Source organism: Drosophila busckii, chromosome 3R, assembly GCF_011750605.1.
Source record: "Drosophila busckii strain San Diego stock center, stock number 13000-0081.31 chromosome 3R, ASM1175060v1, whole genome shotgun sequence".
Lineage (NCBI taxonomy): Eukaryota > Metazoa > Arthropoda > Insecta > Diptera > Drosophilidae > Drosophila > Drosophila busckii.
The window spans coordinates 3,820,286-3,843,302 of record NC_046607.1 but is presented as its reverse complement, the minus strand read 5'-3'; the positions used below and the strand labels follow the sequence as shown (position 1 = coordinate 3,843,302).

The 23,017-nt window shown below is 37.2% G+C and overlaps 2 protein-coding genes across 2 annotated transcripts in view; one reads left to right on the top strand and one right to left on the bottom strand.

The window, feature by feature from the left end:
- Window positions 1–17,182, bottom strand: part of LOC108603332 (extracellular serine/threonine protein CG31145) — a 49,563-nt gene extending 32,381 nt beyond the window's left edge. Inside the window, exons 1-2 of the mRNA XM_033294238.1 lie at window positions 17,096–17,182; window positions 15,769–15,968 (exon numbers count right to left, since the gene is read on the bottom strand). The gene's annotated coding sequence lies outside the window, so the exon portion shown is untranslated. The remainder of the gene's footprint in view (window positions 1–15,768; window positions 15,969–17,095) is intronic.
- Window positions 5,030–22,843, top strand: LOC108603333 (GILT-like protein 3; the record flags this gene model as incomplete). Its single annotated transcript, XM_017992058.2, has 4 exons — window positions 5,030–5,093; window positions 21,955–22,178; window positions 22,229–22,537; window positions 22,594–22,843. Coding segments are annotated over 4 exons (720 nt in total), but the record flags the coding sequence as incomplete, so codon positions are not given.
- Window positions 22,844–23,017: the final 174 nt, after the last annotated feature.

The following is a 23,017-nucleotide window of genomic DNA, read 5'->3' as shown; positions in this document are numbered from 1 at the left end:
GTCTAATTAAAATGATTGAATGTGACGACAAAGCAAAGCTCTGGCCTTAGATCATCAGCAAGCAAATAGAGCGAGCGAGCGCGCATGCAAAAATAAATTCGGGGCAATACTAAATGTGGTCATTACGTATGAATAATGAATAAGCCTAGCAGGCAAAACAGGCTAAGGCCTGGCCAAATACTTTTTGCATATTTACATGGAGCATTAAATTCGTAGGCGCCACACACACACACACACAGACTCATTCGCATTCATATGCCTATGACATTAGTGGGGGGTGGACATATTGAATATGTTTATGTTGCTGACGCACAGTTAGTTACCAACCAACCACCCACCCAGCAGGCGGTAGTGGGTGTGGCGCTGTAGCATTTTCCAATCAATTGAATTCCAATTTGCATAATTTGCAGAATGTCAACGTAATGTGCATGCATTTATGAAATTCGATTACTTTCCATTGAATTCGCACTGAAGAAGACATTGAAAGTGGACTACAAAATGGACACAAAGGAGCAGCAGCAACAGCAGCAGCAGCAGCAGCAGTTTGGGCAATTTGCTCAGTGGCCCAATGCTCAATGCCCAATGCCCAGTTCATACTACAAAACTTAAATTGGGCGAGTGTGCAAATATATATACAAACATTATTGCACATTATATATGTATACATATGCATGTGTGTGTGTGTGACCCCAAAGTAACCCAAAAGTTCAAAACGTTAGCCAAATATTCTGCATACAAGTCCCAACCCCCAGTCATGGCTTAAAGTGGGTTTCAGCCCTTAGAGACAGCGCAATAAAATTGCTGCCATGCATTCCAGTTCTTAAAAATTACTCATACGCAGTTTCAATTTTTAATTAATTTTTTGCGCATTTATTATGTTCAATTTTTCAATAGCCCTATACATTAATTTAATTTACAATCAACATAACATAGTTTCATATTTTTTTTATGCGCCATGCTCATCGATAGCTTTGCGTGTTTTTTATTTTTTGCTGCTCACGTGCCAGCGCCATTGAAAAAGAAAAGGGTTAAATGTATTTACTGGTTTTGCTTTGCGCTGCGCTTCGCTTCGCTTGTTTGTTGCTTCCTTGGAACTATCGAACGTTATCCTTGCCAAGCCCATTTTAGGCAACGTTTGCTGCTGCCGCTTCTTGCGCTTTTATTTTTTTGTAATGTCTACGAAACAGCCACAGGCTTTAATTTCGACCATTTGGGCATTGAGCATTTGGCTGGTTTTTGTGGGCGCGGACGTGTCGTAAAAATTTAATTAAAAAATAATTTTCGCCCCGCAGTGAAAACTCAGCACTTGGCGTGCCTTAAGCCAGCCGCAAGCCAAATAATGATTAAGCATACGCTCGAGTGTACCAAGGACACACTAAAGTGCCGCCGCCACATTTGCCATTAGTTCGTTTCTTTCGTTCGAGCAAAATGTGCGAATTATGACATTTGGGGCCTTTGTCTGCCAGCAGCTGTTGCTACGCTTCAGCTTCAAATTCAGTTCACTTCAAGCCAGAGCTTGTATATGTCAAGCTAAAAGAATTATGTTGACGTCTTTTATTGACAGCGGCGAGTGCTTGAGTCAAGTGCCACAGTCAAAATATGGGCAAGTCAATAAAAGCTCAGTACAAAGCACAGCCAAGCAGGCAATATTATGGCTACTTAATGTGGCATTGTGTGTGTGTGTGTGGCAGCAGCCCAAAGGATAAGACACTGCCCAATTGGCAACACAAGTGGCACAGCAATTGACTTAAGCAGCACAAACCGGTTACGTTTCCAAAATTAACACAATTAGCAATTAACTGTATTTTGTACACAATTAATTTATTGCCAAAGGAAAAAAAATCACACGCTAATTATAAAGCAGCAATTGACGTCTCTGGCATGCAAATGTTAATTAAGACGACGCGCGTAAGACTCGCTGACCCTGTTTCCAATGTTTGGGGTCATCAAATTTGCATATTTTTGTTTATGTTTAGGGCAACAAATACTTTGACACCTACAAAAACAAAGAAAAAAATACGAGAGCAGCCAAACAAGTCGCTGCTAATTGCAAGGAGGCGGCCAAACAACAACAACAGCTTAATTACATTGCCTGCCTCCAAAGTTTTGACCTCTTGGCCCGCGCTCAAAATACATTTAATTTGCATTATTTATTTTCCGCTGTACACATTTGAATTTCCATAAGCTGAAGAAAATCAACATTATAGCATATTGAGAAAAAAGCTTGCAGCCAACATCAATGCAAATATTTGTGCCAACAACAACAACAACAACAACAACGCGGCCAAAGCTACAAGTGAAGTTTTCGCAACAATATTTGCGCATTAAATTAGTTTTCTCGCACACGTTTTCAATTTTTGGGCGCCAAAGTTTGGCAGCCGTAAGGTTAAGAGCGCGCCAGAGCAAAAGGCGAAAGGCTAAAGTACAACGAGTTGAGAAATATATAGGCCAACAGCTAACTGCTAACTGCCTTTGGTTACATAAGTTGTGTTGCCAAAACTCATCAGAAAGTATGTCAAAGTATGCAAATCAAAAAGCAGAAAAATCTAAATAGAAAACAAATTGAGTTTATGCAATTGTCAAGTTAAATATTGAATGACAATCAAAAGCAAATGCTATTGAATAACACAGCAGCGCTTAAAGCATAAACACATGCAGTATGTACAGCTGGGCAGCGGATTAGTTGGGCCAACATTGCGTATGTGCAATATTGTTATGACTAAGCAAATATGCACAAATATTTGCCAAGCTCGACTGATGGCCAAGCGATTTACCTTTGTTTGCCATATCATTGCTGTTAATTTGAATTGAATTGCATTTAGTTAAACCAAATGTAGCCAACTAGCGCTCGCTCTTTCAAAATTTATCTAATTATATGAATCAATTGTGTGCACTTTAATTGGCAGCAGCCATTGCATTTAGCACATAATTAATATATTGTTTTATTATTCGAAAACAATTGACTAAACAAGAATTGAATGCCAGCATTTGTGATTGCGATGTTGCTGAACTTTATTTGACTAATATTTGATGTTTATTTGTTGTTGCTTTTTTCGCTGCCAAACAACAAAAGAAAGCCTCTGCAAAAACAGTTGAAATTTGAAGCTGGCAAATATTTAAGCGCAGAGCTCTTCATATTTATTTGCCAAACACAGATGTGTATGCATTTAAACAAATAAATGAGCGTGTGTGTGTTTCCGCTGGCGCTGACTTTCCTTCAACGCTATTTCCACACGCATATTAATGCTTATTTATATTTTTATCTGCGCCACAGACAAGTTAATGCCGCCTGATACGCAGTTAAAAAAAACAGAGCTTAGGCCAGCTGCATGATAAAATAACAAAACGCTGAGGGCCACAGCCACATGAACGACCAAAGCGAGTCCAAAGACATTGTTTTCCAAATATTATCGCGCCACTGTTTGTCTAGCTAATTGTGTTGCGGCTGAAGCTAAAAAGTGTTAATAACACGCCTGATTGGCACTTCGATCGAGCTAGGCAAACAAATTGTTAGAACATCTGCTTACCAGGCGTAGCATAAACAGCAGCAGCAGCAGATAAGAAAACCAGCAGAGTTTATTTTGATACTTGTTAACAGCAGTTTCTGTTATTGGCAACATAATTGCCGCACTAACTTACCAAAGACACTTGCGTTAAGCGACAAATGTCTTGTCAGCTTATGAAAATTAATTATTTGTATCAATATATGCACAAAAAGCGTGTTTTAGCTTAGCTTTGTCTGTATGAATTGCAAGATCTGCTTAGCTATAAGAGCTAGAAACAACAAACTTACTACATAGCTGCGTATTAAGTCTATGCATGTCAAGTTTGTTTTAAAATTGCAATATCTGTTCAATGACCGCGGCAAATCAAGAAAAACTATATAAAAGCTTGCGTTTTTTATATAAACAAAGCTGAAATTTATTATTTGTAGTAATATATGTGCAAAAAGCGTGTTTTGGCTTAGCTTTGTCTGTATGAACTGCAAGATCTTGAGATCTATAAGCGCTATAGACAAAAGAACTTGCTATAAGTTTGCGCGTATAGTCTATGCATGTTTTAAAATTATAATATCCCAACAACCGAAAGCAAAGCAATAGCAAATTTTAGTTTTGATGTAAGCGCCGCAGCTGATAAAAGTCGCGGCTCTGTTTATTGCTCGACTATGGGTCAAACTTTTAAGCTTTTCTACACTTTTGAGCTACATATGCAACTAGTTTAATGTGTGTGTGTGTGTTTGTGTGCTTGTGTGTGAGTCTCAACTACTGTTGGGCATATTGAGTTAAGCTGCTTAGTTGTTAATTGAATTAGTTTACAAGCGTGGCAAGGCGTACGCCTTTGGGCTCTATGAATTGCTTATTGGCGCATAAAGTCCACACACACACACACACACATACACTTAAACTTGCACTTGGCTTCACAATTAGATTCTTTGTAAGCTCTCTGCCCGCAAAGTGAAATAATTTTTTGCTTTTTATGCAGCTGCTCTCGCTTTATCTTGCTCACTCTCTCTTTCTGTCTCTCTCTCTCTCTCTTACGCTGTCTCTGTCTGCGCTGCAATGCTCATGTTGCTTTTTAATGAACATTTAATTGTTTGCATCTTGGCTGGCTCGGCTGCCCCATGGGCGCTTGAGCTTTAGCTTATGCTGCTTACATAATTGAACTATCGCCGAGCTTAAAGTAAATTGTTTAATTAAGTCATTAAAAAGCGATAAAAATAATTAGCAGGCCTAGCCGCCCAGCCAACTAAGTAGTAGCTGCTATCTAACTGCTTTGCTCTAACTCGAGCAGCAGCAGCAGCAGCAGTTGTGTCTCTAGGTTCAAATGGCTTTTGACATGCGACACTTGCGCGCGCGAGCTTAATGAGCTCAAGTGTAGGCTCGTATAAGCTTAAGAGCAGCCAAGGTTATCGTTATCGTTGTTGTTGTTGTTGTTGCTGTTTAAGGAACTGCTGCTGAGTTATGCTAATTAACATTTGCGTTAACAGTTTGCTGCGCGGCGTAACAAAGTTGTGTAAAAAATTCTAACACATGCCTGGCCCACAATAATATTAAGTATACGTAACAGCTACACACAAAGCAGATACTCCCCAAGTGAGCTGCAGCACACACAGTTAATCACACACGTCAAACAAAAAGTCATAAATAATAGCAAGCAAAATGGCACACAGACACACACACACACACAGACACTCAAACAATAACAATATGCTGTCATTATGACAACAATTGATTACAATGTCAACAATATTCATGAACAGACCCAACTATGCAAAAGTCCCAAAGCAACAACACAAAGTATTTTGTTCAATAACTCACAAAATGTTTTACAGCACTCATCATACATCCATCCATCCATTCACTTTGTTTGATATTTTACAAACCAATCAAAGCGCTTACAACATGCCAAGCATATAGTTTACAATTAAATATTAATAAAAATGCAGTCATTGTTAGAGTTCTGCGTGAATATTATAATTAGTGCAGTGTGTTGTGTTTATGAGCTTAGAATTATTGCAACGCATAATTGGATTTTGTTCAAAAGCATTAGAATTATTATCAATAGAATTTAGTTATAATAGCGTAAGCAATATTATTCTTAGAATTACATTTAATATTTATTCGGCTTCAATTATAATGCTTAGTATTAAATTTAACATTTAGTCGGCTTGAGCATTAAATTCAAGTAAATAAGCTAAAAGCTAATTATTCTATATGTTAGTATGAATGAATTAGTATGAGCACATAAACAAATTAAATATGAACGCCATAAATTCTTTACTTATATTACACAGCTGTATACAAAATATAAATTATATGTTATTAGCATTATAATAAAGTAGGCAACGCATTAAATTTAAATTGTAGTCGTATATTGAAAACTTCAAACCTGCTAAGTAAAAATATTAAACTAAAAGTGCTAACAAATAAATGAAAATTATGCTGTATGCAGCTATGAAAAATAAAATATGAAACAAATTAAATTTAATCACTATAAATATTTATATAATATAAATGCTCTCCACTAAAAATAAATATAAATAACTATATAAAATATAAATTCTACATTATTAGAATTGCATTAAACAATAGTTTATACATAGAATTTAATACAACATTAATGCGTATTGAAAATGATAAACGTAATTGCAGATAAAAGAATTTCCATATTTAAATAGCATGTTTATATTTCTATTCTGCCGCTGCATATAAAACAAAACTGCACTAAAGCTTATCTTAAGTTTGACAACTAATGTGTGTTTTGCTAAAAAATATGAAAATTCCATTTAAAATAAAAATTATGCTGCACTAAAGCTTAGCTCATGCATTTTTAGCAAGAGCTGCATGAATGTTGCCGCATGAATTTATAATTTTGTTGTGTGGTTTTGGATAACAAATAGCAACAGCAACAATAAAATATTGCAACAAAATTAATGAAAAGCGCGTTTATGGCAAATACTTTATTATTAAAGCATTAACTTGCGCTCAATAGCCGCGCATAATTATCAATTGTAATTGAACTTTCATTGGCAATCGTTCGTTAGTCGAAAGTCGAAAGTGCGAAAGTCTCTGCTGCAGCTTTAGAACAATAGCGGCCAATTAGAAGCAATGATTAGTTGGCTGCAATTTCACTTTGAGGCAGCGCAAACTTGGTTAGCAGTTTCTCGCTCGAGACACACGCGCAATTCAATTGAAAGCAAATTAATTAAAGTGCAATTATTTTATCATCGTTTGGTCAGTTAATTGAGTTAAGTGCGCGCTATCGCTTATCAGCGTTGCAAACAGTGACTAATCAATAAATAACGTCATTGTTTATGCCAAACGCTTCAATTTAATTAGCTCACGAGCAGCGATCTACGCTACGCTATAGTCGCTTTGATTTAATTGGGTTGACGCGCGCTCTCTTTATAAAATCGCAGAGTGCGAAATATTAAAACAAAGAGCTAAAGAGCGCTGTGTTTTGTTCGAAAAAGAAAATACAAATATTTGCCTCAATTTTGGTGGCACTCTGGCTCGTCGCTCTTGTTGTTGACAATCTAACTAACTGGTGCTGCTGCCAATGACCGAAGGTGTGAATACAGTGAAGACAAAAGCAAAAGCAAACACTGGCCCAAGCGCCCAGAGCGCCGCGCTTTATGTACATTTAATGCAGCTCAACTAAAACAGCAAAGGAAAAGGTAAAAAATAAAAAACATAAAAAAGGCAAAGGTCAACACCGGCAAAATTGATAAACAAGCAGCCAATGTCAGCGACCGAGAGCAACCCACAACAACAATAGCAACAGCAACAGCAACAATCAATCTAAAGCCATCAGGCTATGGTCAATGTTGTTGCGGTTTCATAATGAAAAATAAACAAACGCCAAAGCCACAAAATTAATTTTCAACTAAATTTTAGGTATCGCATTAAATTTTAAAAACTACAAATAAATATATACAGACAACTGAGCAGCAACTAGTAAACGGGCACGCAAAGCGATTTAGAGCATTCTAAATTAATGTATTGTATGTATATATATAGCAGCGACTGTATATAGCGTAGCTATTTTTAAACAGAACTAACAGAACAAAAGTTTTCATTTGATTTCAATTCCAAGCTAAGCAAGGTCTTTCAACATAATTTGAAGTGTTCGCATACTAGAGCATTGCTCTTATATTCACATAAATTAAATATGCGGCTGCTTTCAATATTTAATTAAAAATTGTGCACAAGTGTAGTTTTTATGATTGCAGCTGAAAAATAAATTGATCCATTGTCAAAAGCAGGCGACTGAACTGAAAATTGCTGCCGACACATTTGTTTTTTAATATCGAGTGGGGCTTCAAGCATTTGTTAAATGCATTTCATTACATATTTGTGTGCAGAGATTTATTTTCTTTTTTTTTTATATTCCACTCAGCCGCAAGCTATAAATAAATTCATTACTTGTTATGACATGTTTAAACAAAATGCAAATATTAAGCATGTAGTACATTTAAATAAGAAAAATATGCAACTAGCTAAATACATTTAAATTTAATTTAAATGCGTTTGCGTCAATTTGGTCAATTCATAAAGAAAAATATGAAATAAACTAATTACATTTAAATCTAAATTTAATTTAAATTCGTTTTGCTAGTTACTATAAGTTAAATTCAGCTGTTGCACAATAATATAAATAATATAAATATGCAACTAGCTAAATACATTTAAATCTAAATTTAATTTATATGCTATATATAGAAATAAACTATAAATTATTTATAAATGCGTGTGTGATTTGAGAAAAATATGAAATAAACCAATTACATTTAAATCTAAATTTATATTATATGCGTTTAGCTAGTTACTATATATTAAATTGAGCTGTTGCACAATAAAGAAAAATATGCAACCAGTTAAATTAACAATCTAAATTTAATTTATATGCGTTTGGCTAGTTACTATATATTTAATTGAGCTGTTGCACAATTTATAAATTATTTATATATGAAATAAACTAATTACATTTAAATCTAAATTTAATTTAGTTTTCTTACGCTGTATACGCAAACGAATTACATTTTTATTTTATGTTTTTTCTTGCCTGTCATGCAATTCTCAAACTGCCATTTCATGCACCAATGAGTCTAAACAAAACACATCAAATTACACATTTATACACACATACATACATACATGTACTTGTACTAGATATATATTTATAAACTCATGCTTTGTGGCTAAAATAAACTGAAGCGTTCTCTTTGGCAGGCAGGCATTTTATTAATTTAATGCAATTCAAGCAAATATGCAAACATAGCTGTTGCCTTTAAAGTGGCTTTTTCATAAATTAATTTGCTTAGGCTATGATCTCATCTTAACGCTTCGTTGACTTGCAAGGCAATAAATTATTAAGTATACGTGCTAATTTTGCTTCAATATCAGCAGTGCCCAAAAGAGCTACAAATATTGTTATAATCAATCAGCAGCTGCTGCTGCGTTGTGTGTGTTTTTTCAATTTAAGCGCAGCTTTTAACTACACTGAGTGCAAACCAAAACGTACACTCGGAATTAAATTCGTAAGCTTAGCCTCAAAATCGTGGGCAGTGTATAAGTAAACATATTTTTTTGTCAAAGCCAGAGGTCAAATTACATGCCGCACTGCCACGCCCATCTGCCTCTGCCATTGCAGCTGTCATGGCACATTTTAAGGTTGGGCTTTGGGCTTCGTTGTGTCGCGGCGGTTCGGTTTGCTTCAGTTCAGTTCGTCTGCTACCTTTTCAACTGTCTACCCAAAGCAACCGAAAATTAAATAAATAAAGCAAGCCCATAAGCTCAAAGCTTTGTCAGCCAGCTCAAGCATGGACAATTTTCTTGTTTGTTGCTGTTGCTGTTGCTGTTGCTGCCACGTAAGACTTGCTACAATAATTTTGTTTGCCCAAGTTTTTGTACATAGTATTCTAAGAGATTTAATTACGCTTAGCCCCCGAAAAAAGAGAAAAATGTTTAAACAAAATAAACAGTTACGCTTTGAGTTGCCAGTACTGAGCTCTGAGTACTGCTGTTGGCCCGTTTGTTGGCCCTGTTCATGAGCTTTGCACTTTTCTAAAAGGTTTGACACAGTTTCTGCCACGCTCTTTAATAAACGCCATTTAAGTTCTACTTTGAGATGTCTTTATAAGAAAGAGAGACTCTCGTCGTGTTAAGTTTCCCTTTAGCAAAAATGAAAGCCATGGCTAAAAATATTTCCAAGTCATGTTCTGGAAAGCGTAACAAAGCATTTAAAGATTTATTGTGTGTGTGTGTGTCTCTGTGTGTGTGTAAGGTCAAATTATGGCAACTACCGTTAGAGTTACAGACAGCTGAGCATAAGCATTAAATAGTTTTTAATAATGCGTATCGCTTGCAACTACAGTGAGCAAAGTTTTATACGCCCCTATAGCTCATTAACCTTTGACTAACGGCTAAGTGTGCTCTTTGACATGCCAGAATGTTTAATTTTATATATGTATAAGTAAATGTAAGTCTGCTCTAGAGTTACGCTCGATTTGTCACAGTGGTACAAACTGCGCTCAAAGTTGCCAAAAGTCGAAGAAAAAAGTATATAATATGAATTTAAATTAAATTAATATAAAAATAATTTTGCAAGTACACTAACTTATAATTAATAACACTAGAGTTACCCTCGATTTGTCTATAGAGCGCACAGTGGTAAAAAGCTGCGCTTAAAGTTGACAAAAATCAAAGCACAAAGAGTAAAAATAATTAAGCAAGTAATGTAACTGAAAATAAATAACACTAATCAATAACTCACTGTTATTGTGCACTTTGACATTTTTTTTTTAAATATATGAACTAAACATAGTTAAAATTAAATAGAATATAAATAGTTTATTTATTTTAATACGTATTGCTGCCTTAATATGCCAATCTTGCTCCACTGTGCGTCTTGTCTTGCCTTTGCTTTGTGTATTTGAGTTTGTAGTTTGAGGCTATGAAAAGTATGTGCAAGATACACACACACACGCACACACAGTTAAGCCACTATAAAGTCGCTTCATTAGCTCGACTTGTGATTTTCACATTCTGCTAGACAAACAATTAAAATTTAATTTTTTGACTAATCATGCAGTTTAATGGTAAAAGCATAAAACTTTAACTTTGTTTGTAAATCAGTCCACACACATGACTTGGCAACTGTTAGGGCTGCAACGGTAATGCAGCCTAAATGGGCATAAGTGCGCTCTTCATCATATTCAAACCAATGACCGATTAGAATCACAAGTGTGCTCTTAAGTGTGTTCCACAAAAAAAACAAAAAAAATAGAAAACTTTAAAATTATTTTTATCAAGCGGAAGAGAAAGCGCGTCACACCTACTTATGAGTTGATAATCAAAACAAACATAAAGTGATACAACAAGTGAGATACTATATTGTATATTCTATATGAGCAAAGCATACAAAACAGTAATTGCGCTAACTTTGATAGTGGAGACATAAATAAACAGCCGCGCGGCTTGGCATGTGCCGCTTCCTGGTGTGTTGACTGCTCAACGTTTCTTTGCATACTAATGCGTAGTCAAAGCTTAAGAATCGATACTTATATGCGATATATAACTATTTACATAGCGACAGCGCCGCGTCGTCCGTTCAATCAAATCGCAGCGGCGACCATGACGACTCGTTTGACTTGTTTTTTTGTTTCGCCTGCGCAACAAAACTAAAAATGCTACAAGCTAATTGTTTATACCTTTGCCACACTTAATAAACATACTTGCTACTTAAACTATAAAACAAGTCAGCTGAGTCATCAACGAATGTGCGTGACCTTCTTATCTGCAGATTTTAAAGATTCAACTGGCTTTAGTTAATTTCTTGGCTACAAGCAGCAGCAGCAGCTTCTTTGCAATTGATTGAAGAAAATTTCACAAGGCCAAAAAGCTGTCAGCCAACAATTTTTTTTATTGCATTGTTTTTGCAATTTAATGCACGAAAATTTCATTGACACACTTTTTGGCTTGTCGCTGTTTTTTTTTTATTTTCTTTACAGCTTTTTATTGACAATTTTTTTAATGTGTGTGTGTGCAACAAACTTGTAGCTGTAACTGTAGCATGCTCATGTCTGTCTGTCTGTATTTTTTATTTGCAGCACATGCAGAGCTAAATGTAAATTTAGTTAGAATATAAAATGATTTCTGTTTAAACCGGTTCCGATTTCGATAGTTGTATCAGCATTCTTTACCTTTTACATTTGCCAAATTCTTTATAGACTTTCTAAGCTAAAGTTAGACTGAAGACTGCTATAAAAAAATATGAAGCAAGCTGCTCAAGTTTGTGGCTTTATCTAAGAGAAAATTGATTTTTATTCTGGGAATCAGCTAAGCGGCCTAAGCAAATTGTGTTTGAGCAGGAAAATTTCATATTAAATGCAATGAAGCATATTAAGCCTAAAAACCAAGTTATTTTTATTAAGAGCAAACAAATTTGTAATTGTTAAACAAAAGTCTGCAGCTTTGCTTAAGCTGCGTTAATTCTGTGAAAATTTCGTATAAACTTAAGCTGCAACATTCCGATTACTTGAACTTTGAGCCTCTAAAAATAAATAGCCTCAGTTTTTATCAATTTGGTAACCCAACACATAAAATTTGATTTCTATATTAACTTGGACTTTTCCTATTGCTTTTTATTTTTCTACACAATTTTTTAATCTAGCTGACAAAGCTTGTGATCACAACAGTGCTGCCTAAAAATAAATGCACACATATGATTTTGTCTGTCCGCATTTTGCACGCTGCAAATTAAAATTCAATACGAATCTCATCGGGGCTCGCACGTTTACGTTTGGTTTACATTTAGCTGCTGTCGATTTTATTGTTTGCTCGTTTTATTTTTTTTTTTTTTTATATATTTTTGTTTGTAGTTTTATGTCACGTCATTTATTTTTCGGGGGTGCTGGCTGCCGTTTTTATATGGCTTGCAATTTTTAATTTCCTGCTGTGTGCAACAGCAGCAAACTACCTTTTGGGCTTTGTTTTTATTGCTTGTGTGTGTGTGTGTGTGAATCCACAATTGATAAAACGGTTATTTGCCTTTTTGCCATGTGCTCTCTCTCTATTGTTGCTAATACTACAAATAAAGTATTGCATTATATTTTGCTATATTTTCTAAGCGCTCACGCCTCGCTGTTTGTTATATAAACGTGACATTTGCTCAATTTTCTGTAGATTCGTTTCATTATAATGCAAAAGCTGTGTAGGTGGATTTGTATTTGTATTTGCCTTTGGCATTATTGTTTTTTGTAAGTATTATAAGCTTGTTGACATACACGTACAGTTGGCGCTGTTAAATTCTGTACATTTATTTATTTTGTAGGTAAATGCTGGAGCTGTTCCGCTAACCTAATGCAGCTTATCAAACTGCTTATCAGTTTAGATAGCTAAATGCAGTTGTGGCTTGTCTTATCAGCTGCAACGCATAATGAAGTCATCTTCAGTTTTATTTTATAAAGCAACAGGTTCAAAAGCTTGCAAAAGCTTCAGACTACAGCGCCATCTATGCGCAGTCCTTGCAACTAACAGCGCAAGTTCGCAGCTGAGCTATAAAAAATAAATTAAAGCCGCTTTTATTTGAAAACAAAAAAATGCAGTTTCTTTTGCTTTAAGCATTTTTATTATTTAATACTGCAGCGCTGCATTTTTAATAAACTTGGCAAAAAGTGCCAGTCAGGGCGCATAAAAATTCCATTGCTTGCTGCCTTAATAAGCAAAAAAGCGCGTTTAACTTTTATGTTTACGCTCAAATTTAAATTCAGTTAGTGGCAGCTGTTTTAACAACATTTCAAGCAAAGAAAAAATCAAATTCACGCTTTAGCCAGTTTATCAATAGAAATTCCAGACAGCTTGTTAAGCAATTAAAGTTACATTAGATTTGATTGAGCTAATGGAAATTGTTTTAACGTTCATATTGATGTATTGCTTATATGACAAATGCTATGTGCGAACTTTGCGTGACATCTAAAATTGATGATCAGCGAATATAATTAAGTTATTTCCTATGCATGTCGGCAGCTCAATTTATTAAATAACAAGTTGCTAGAAAAAAAGCAGCTAAGCTAAGAATATGCAATCAAATGGATTTGCGTTTTAAATATTAATTATAATAGCTTTTTGTTTTTACACAATTAATGTAAAATATTTTTGCTGCAATTACACTGCCTCAAAATTGTAGTGGAAATAGGAAACCTAAAGCAGACACAGCAACACTTTCAACATTGCCATGAGTCTCGTATTCACATGCGGGGCTTGAATAAATAGTTTGCTGCTTTTTGTTGTTGCTGTTGTTGTTGTTTTCATTGTTGTTGCCGGCGGCGCAAAAAACAAACAGTTAGAAGTTAAAAAAGAATTGGTTGTAGCTATAAACAATGCTCGATACACATTTATAGACAAATAAAACCAACACAAAAAAAAAGAAAAAAAATGAAAAACATGCTGATTAATGTTTGGTCTACAAGCAGAAACTGCAAATGGCATAGGTCAGTTACACTAATTGAAATAGAATGTTCGGCTGGATATTTTATAGTTTTATATCGCTCGTAGGTGTTGAGTGTGGAGCTGTTGAAAGATATATACAAAGGCCTGAGTGCATAATTGTGAGTGGCAAATGCTTGCTCGTTAGCATTAAGTAAATGGCCATCATCATTTAGAAAGCATACAGAGGCGGCATAAAGAGATTTGCTCGTGGTCTAAGCGTAAGTTGCTCCTTTCACTTTAGAATTGCGAGTGAAAGTGCAGCAGGGCAGCAAAACAATCGCAAAGCATAAATAAAATAAAATAAAATAAAAACTTGGACAGACATATGTTTAAGCATAAATCATGCAGGTGAAAAGAAAGTGCGTAACGGTAATTAGTTGCGTATACGCAGAGCAAAGAGTGCACGCAAAATAAAATTAATTATACAATTTAAAGAGCAATCACTACAAATTTAATGTATAAACAAAATTTTATTAAATCAAACTTATCTAATAATGATTTATTTTAATAAACTAGTTTTAATAAACTAGTTGCGTATACGCAGAGCAAAGACTGCAAATAAATTAAATCTTAGCTATATGTAAATGCAATGATTTAAATTGAGACTGCATCAATTTTTAATTATAAAATGTAAAGCGCAATAACTACAAATGTATACAAAATATTTGGATACAATTTAATTATAACATAAGCAAGCGATTTTCAATTTGGGTGCAAATTTTTATAGTTTTTCTCGCTGTGTATTTGTTGCCTCATTTTTTTTACTGCCAAGCTTAAAATTAAACGCCAGCAATAAAAATTGACATCAACAAGTGTCAGCTTGGCCACAAAGTATAACCAAAAGCTTTCAAGGATATTTGGCCCAAAGCTTTTTTGCACGCCCTTGGAGCTTTGTGAGTAAAGTTGAAGTGCAGCTGATAAGCAAATCACGTGGCCTGCGCATGAGAGAGCCGCTTACAAAAGAGAGTGAGAGAGAGTGTGAGAGAGCAGGATAAGCTAAAGCGCATGCCTGACAACTGTCAAAACAAGTCAAAGCTCTGCTTGAGTTGTTGTTGTTGTTGTAATTTGGTGTGGGATTGTTTTTAAACGTTGCACTGATTAGACAAACACAACTGTGGCACACACCAACACACACACTCACACCAACACATACACATTGCGGTTGCGGTTCAAGCGCTGCAATTGAGCATAGAAGCGTTTTGCCCACTTGACGCTCAAGTCGTGTGGGCGGGCGTCGATTGAGAGCAGCAAAAACGCAGCCACTGGAGGATTTCAAGGCAGTCATAGTGCATAGCCTTGATGAAAGTGACGCACATTAAGCTAAGGCTAAGCTGCCTTAGCATTAATTTGTTAAAGATAAAAAGCAACGCACTAATTAGAAGTTACAACTAAGCCAGCAACAGCAGACGCCGCACCCAGCAGCAAGTATACGCCCTGTACTCCCCTCCCCCCACACCTACCGGGCAGCTCAACTATACAAAGAATTAGGGCGTGCCAAGGTTAGTTAATTGACAGACAGGCTTATTGGCTGCAGAGCCAGCGGGTGGGTGGTGGGTGCGGGGTGCTGGGCTCGTGTTTAACAACTTGTGCAATCAGCTGTTGCTAATTCCCCAAGCGAAGCGACTTAACGACAACAAGAGTCAACGCTTATTGATTTTCTAACGGTTTTCTCATATATTAATGGCAGGGCAACTGATTAACAGGAAGAGCAACTAAATGCGTAAAAAAAACAGCTAATTAGCTATTAGCCATTAGTGATTAGGCAAAGCAAACTTACCACTCGATCGAACTGGTTGCAGTTGTTTTTTTTTTTTTTAATTGTTATGCTACAGTTTAGGCTGCTTGTTTGTTTTGTTTACTTTTGATTTAGTTTTCACTTTTTTTATTCACGCTTTATTGCTGCGCGTTATTTATAAACAATGTGATTTTTTAAACTTTTGATTGAGCAACAATCAATTTCATATGCAAGTACTTCCGCTTTTGAATAAAATGCAATTAAAAATTATATATAAACACTATTTATATATGCACGCGCGTATTTATATCAGCCCGTTTTGCATTTAATTATAACTTTTACATGCGGTATGGTATGCATTTGTGTGTGTGTGTTTGTTGATGAAGACAGTTTAGCAGTCACTTTGCCACCGCAACGTCAGTGGAAATTGTTTATAATTATCTTGCATGCAAACGATTCGTAAACAAATTTTTATACAGTTGACCGGTAAAAAGGTCGACTAGGGGGTCGAGCTCTTATCAGTCTGATGTAGACTGGCTGATAAGCAATTATGCAAAAAATGCTATGACATGAAATTCAAGCAATGAGGCTTATCATTCAGTACGTTCAATGCTAACGATACAGATGCAAATAAAGATATATATAGTATATACAAATTGAACAACAAGCAATCAACATCAACAACTACAAGCGTAGCTGATATACATATAGTATGCTATATACATATGTAAAGTGAATTTATCTGCGCTTTGATTGCCGTTTAGCTTTTTCTAAATGACGCTAGCATGTAATATACATACATATGTATGTGTATTTAGCTCATTTTTTGATATGTACATTGATAAGCAGATCGGTAAACAAGCGACCGGCAACTAGACAAGGTAAACTTATTGATTTTGCTTTTCACAAGTATCAACTTTAACTAAAAACAATCTTGTTTTGACAACAACAAACAGAAGCCGTGAACTTCAACCAGCACACACACACACATTTTAGTTTTTTTTTTTTGTTGTCTCTCTATACGAATTGATTATTTTTTGTTGAAATACATGTGTGTATGTACTTGGGAATTGATTTGCATGCACAACAACTTGATTTAGCATTAGAACAATTGAAAACTAAATGTTGAAGGCACAACAATTTGTTTATTAATAAATTCTGCAGCCGCATAATAAACTTAATAACAACTACTTTAAATTTATAATATTTTCATGGGAGCGCGCATGGGAGAGCGCAACACACACACACGCGCACACACACACACACACACACAGCGTCGGAGAGCGAGAGAGTGGGAGCGCGTGTAAAACGAAATAGTAGAAAAATTGAGGTGAGTTAAGGTAAAGCGAAAAACTAAAGCTACACTAACCAAGCAGCGCAGCGAAGAAAATAAACGAACCGTGCGCGTCTACGTCTCGGACATGACAACGGCAGCAAGTTCCGATAACAACTGACTGCGACGCAGCAGCAGAGCTCTGAGTTTTGTTCGCTGCCTCGCTTTGTGTTGATTTCTATACACACACACAGACAGCGAGACAGACAGACACATACAGACTTTACATTGCTTACACACACAGCGTTGTTTTTGTATTTTATGGCGCTCAATCAATTGACAAAAACTTTGCTTAGCTTTGTATTTAGTTGTGCTCGCGCGCTCGCTTGCTCTCGCTCTCTCTCGTTTACAGTTACAGCGCTAGATTGTTACGCTCCCAGCTTTTGCTCTCGTGCTGCAAACAGCTGTTGGGGCTTATGCACTACAAAATGTAAACAGTTTCTACACATGTAAAGCTTTAGCGCTGCTCTCACTTTTTTTTAGCACACTCTCGCACGCTCTCGCTCTCTTGCTCAGTCAGTCTGACTGACGTTGAGAGGGGTGTGTTCGCGCGCTAAGCGCATTTTAATTGAAAATAATTGTAATCAGCATCCACAACAAAAACAAAGCCAAGGTGGACCGAAACAAGTTTTCAATGCAACTCATCGCGTGGGCGTTTTAAGGAGGCGCAGCAAACTGCATGCTAAATTGCTATTCTCTGCTTGAGCTGCTGCTCCCAATTTGAAAACTATTTTGGCTTCCCCCAAAAACTAAAAAAAAAACACTCAACACTTGGCAGCGTGAGCGAGAGAGCGGCAGCGGCTAATTGTAATTTGCTTTTCGCAGGCCCCCGAAATTCGGTGCGACACAGAAACCGAAACCGCAAAGGCAAAAACCAAAAATAGACGCCGTCAAAGAATTTCTCAGCTGGCTGCACAATGGCCAACGGCGTTGTAAAACGTAAACGTCAACAACTCGACCTAGACCTACATTACAACGGGCTCAAAGCAATTGCCGCTGCCCGTTTGTTGGTTCTAACGGAAGCGTTAAGTCGTTAGTACTGGCAAATTCAAATTCAGTTGCTCGCGTTCCCGTCATAAATCTTGCGCAATGGCTCATTGGCGTGGGCTGTGGTCTGTGCACAGCTTCGAGACAATGGAACAATTGCATAGTTAGGGCCAATGCTAACGCTTTCTTGGTCAGTGTGCTAATGTGATTAGAACTAGACTTGACCACTTGTTGCTCAACGCTTGAGCGAGCGACCGCCGCCGCTCTTGGTCATAAATTTGAGACTGACGCTTCCGCTACGCATTTAAATAAATAAGACGCGACTAAACAAAGACGCGCATTAATTGTTGGCGGCAATTGTTAACAACAATTAAACGTAGTGGCTTTGCCTATCAATTAAACTTTGTCGCTTGCAAACGAGTTCATTGTTAGCTGATTAGGGTTAATGTGTCAGCTTTGCTATTTTTGCTCATTTGCTTTCTTTGTGTAACAATTATAAATAAAAAGCGCTCGTATCTCTCGACTGTTGTTGTCTCTCACCCCAGGCGACGTTTTATCTTTAGGCCGCTTAGCTAATGTTTTTTTGTACAACGTGCGTTCATAGCCGATTTTTATATAAATTTAGTATGACGACGCTATCTGCAACTAAATCACGCTTAATTTACGAGCAGCAGCAGCATTATTCATAAGCGAGTTATAAATAAAGTGCATAGCACGTAGTACTTACCGTACGGTCGGCCCTCCAAGCGGCGGCACCTGATGCGTCACGTTCCATGGCAGGTTATTGGCATCGGAACTAACTGTTTTCACTTCGCTGTGTGTGCTGACCAGGCCCAGCCTGAGAACCAGTTTCTTGTCTTGGAAATCTCGTTTCATGCACCAGTTTCTCAATGCGAAGAAGATGTTGCCTCATTTACTTTGTGGCGTGTACTTTTTGGCCAGAAAGTCATAAATGTCAAAGTACCAGACCCAGACACAGCCCAAAAACCACAAGCAGCTGAAAATGATAGCTCAAAGCTCTGTTAGCCACAACTGCTGCATGTGGTTAATGCATTTTGGTTATGGCGTCACTTTGTTAACTTGGCTTGCGTACTTTAGGTTTTGCTTGTGTTCAGTGCGCTATAGCGAGTGTGGGTAGAAATCAAATTTAACTCAGTTCAAACTAAACTGAGCAGCTAGTGTATTAAAAATTCGTTTCTCTGCTGATTTTATAAGCCAAGCTTGCATGCAAGCCAAAACACACTCAATTGTCTGTGTGTGTGTGTGTGTGTGTGTGTGTGTGTGTGTTTGGCTCATCATGTAATACCATAGAAATGTGGCTATGAGGCAAGTCAGTCAGTTATGCCATCAGTTTGCAGCTATAACACTCACAATTGTTTTGCATGAAGAATTAGAAATTGACAATGCTGTTGCCGCTGCTGCTACGGAAATTGGGCATTTATGAAGAGTGTGTGCCTCATTTGCATGACACTCGCCCGAGAGAGGGGGCAGGGGGATACGCTTATTATTATGCCGCAGCACGTCTCAAAGCGTGGACTCGACGCAGCGAATGCAGCTTAAGCGGGACTACAAAATAATGCGCATGATCCGAGCATATAACGGTCTCAAATTAAATATAAAATTGTGCAGCAGCAGCGCAGCGCAGAGCGCAAAGACATGAAAGTCCAAAAAAAATTTAAAAGAAACAAGTGAACGCATTAAAGTTGTGCGCAACCAACTTTTACATACACTTTGACTAGAACAGCGCAGCAAACACATGCACAAATACATACACACAAAACAGCCAACGCGTCATAGCTCGTTGTCGCTGTAGCGTCAGCAGCGACGCCGCCGCCTGCGTCGGCAACAAAATCGCATCCCGCTGTCTATATTGAAAATTAGAATAAGAATAATTCGTAAGTTATTCAGTCGATCGTTCTGAAATTTGCGACATTTGTCAAAAATATAACAAAGCGTTTTTGATTTATTTCAGATTTTTAAATATTTTTTTACTGCCCAATATTGTGGGCTTAAATCGATTTTTTTTGATTTGCGTGGGAGAAAATAAAAGAAAATATAGTAAAAGCGATATGTCCTGAGTATAGGAGCAGCTACATACCAAGTTTGGTTGCTCTAGCTCTTATAGTTGCTGAGAAAAACGCACTCATACAGACGGACGACTCAGTTTGTCTTGCTGATAAAGAATATATATATGTTTGTGGGGTCTGCCACGCTCCCTTCCTCTCCCTATTACATACATTTACACAACTTCATTATACCCTTTTCCATATTTTAAAAAAATGTTCAAGTGTATAAAAAAAGTTAATTTCTTCCTGGCAGTTGTAAACTGGTCCGCCGTGACCTACAAACAATTCAATGTAGCTTAACACTTGAGTGGCAAAAATTATTGTTGATAAGCAAAATATAAAAACATAAAGATCAATGAGTCAAGCAGCACTTGTTGAATGAGGAAATACCCAAGTAGATTAAAATTATTGCACACCCAAGGGTTAATACGCAATTGCTTGGCCAGTTTCGGTTTTTTGGCAACAAGACAAGATCAACGTAGCAACTTCAACAATGTAAATGTTGCCTGCATTTCATTCGCTTCGCTTGCGGTTGAAATGTTGCAATTGAGAACAACAGTGTGGCTCGTAAACTTAAAAGAGAAATAAGAATGCAGAAACGAAAACAAATCTAAGCAGACCAAAAAAAAAAAAAAAAAGCAAAAACAACAAGCAATAGCGCAAATGCAAATTGGAAACTGTGGCGTTGACGCTGAAACTGGCACAGTTAAAGATAAAACTGTATTCGTGAGTTGGCCTAAAGCTAAAGCTGTCTGCTGCACACTCCAGAGCTGGGACTGAGACTTGAGACTGGGCGTGTTAGTTTCAGTTGCCGCCCAATTGCTGCGGCTATTTGGGTTAATTGCCATTGAAGTTCTGCTGCTGCTGCTACGGATCGTGTTCGAAAAATATAATTTTGATACGCAAGCCGACTTGGACTTGAATAACAGCCAATTAATGTGCGGATATATCATAAAACACTGTCACTTTTTTAGCGGCCAACTGAGCTCACATGGCTCTATTATGGCTGAGTCGACTGTCTCCCGATGGAAATGGCCACAGCTTGCCACATGCTGCAGTTGCAATTACCAACAGCCTGGGCTGGTTGGCATTCTTTAGCGTGCGCCGGCTTGACCATGAAAATGCAGTTGAAGCTGAAGAATTGCGTTGCAATTAAAGCCTGTGAAAAATTAGTTTGAAATTGAAATTGAACAAGAGTTGCACCAGCTGCTGACATATGTCAATGGCTTTATGCTCTATCAATAAACAGTTACTCCTTTAAGAGCTGTGTAACAGGTTTTGGTTTGGTTTTGAGCCAACAACAAGATATGGAGCCTGAACTGCTGTCAATTAGCGCCAACGCCAGCGCTTGACAGTGCACTGAACTTAAGCGTCTTTATTGTTTATGATTTGTTAATGTCGCACAACCAATAATTGAGCTTAAATTAACCCATTAACATAACATGCATAATATGCAAACAGCAACATGCAAAAGTTGTAAATTCAATTTCCTACAATTAGCTTTAAGTGCATATAATTTAATTTTACTGCCCCTGCAATACTCAATGGGTTAAGCCAGCTGCTCTAAATATAAACACACACACACACACAGCCATGCAAAGCAACGAATTATAAGTAAATCAGACAGAGCAGCGAATGTAGTGGGCGCGCAGTAAATAGATAAAGAGCCAAAGAGCGTGATAATGCGAGCGAGAGCGCAACTTTTTTTTTTTTTTTTATTTGGGATGCTGCTGCTCGTTGACAAAAGCACACACAGTTGTGTTTTGTTTGCGAAGCTGCCAAGACTAATAAATCGAGCAATGCATATTCATTTTAATATCCAAATATTTGGCGCCTTTCTAGCGCTGCTCGCTGGCAGCTGCTGCGCCGAGACGTCCACGTCAACTGAGCTGCCGACTGAGCTGGTGACACCGTTGCCTTTGCCCAAATTGCCGCTCGCCATACACTACGAGACCCTTTGTCCGGATAGCATGTTCTTTATACGCCGTAGACTCAAAGCTGCACTTGACGACAATGACTGGTGGCCGGTCACCGAGCTGCAGCTGCTACCATTTGGCAAGGCGGGCGTAAGTGCCAATCAGCAGCTATAATTGGAAATTAACCCATTTCTTTTCAGTTCTATAATAATACAGAAATTGGTGAGCTGCAAGTGTTTTGTCAACATGGACGCGAGGAATGCGAGCTGAATGCTCTACATTGTTGCATCTTGGAGCATTTGGAAACTCGTCAGGCCTTCGAGCTTGTCCATTGCATGCTGGGCAACTATTATAATAATCTAGCCGAGTGCGCCAAGCGTCTGAATATTGAAACCACTCAAATCGAGCATTGCAAGCAAACACGTCAGACATCCGAGATTCTTTGGCCTTATGGCAAGCAAACAATACCCATTGGTTTATCTTTTGTGCCCTCCATTGTATTTAATAACGTAAGTAGCTCAATTTATTTGCCTAATTATGTCTAATTGCAGTTATTTCCTTGTAGAACTTTGAACCCTTTGAACAGAGCAGCATACGCTATAATTTTGAATCTCACTTTTGTCGTGTATACCAAGAAAAATTCAAGATAACACTGCCCACTTGTGAAGGGAAACAACCAATTGATTAGAAGGGAATCCCAGCAGCATTGTCATATTTTTGGAAACTTTTATGATGTATTTTATGTTATTTGTTTCTTTCTTAATCGCTCAATTCTGAGAAGCTTTAAATTAAAGATTGCAAGCTAGATTGTAGTCTGACATACAAATTGAATTTTAACGGAACTGGCAAAATTAGCGCATTATTGTGCAATCAAATACACAAACCTATTGAATTAGTCAAGACATAATCCAGTTCGAGAGTGCCACATGCAACATGTATGAGTTTGAGTTTGAGTCAGCTTGAGTATACAACATGTTGTAGTCTGCATC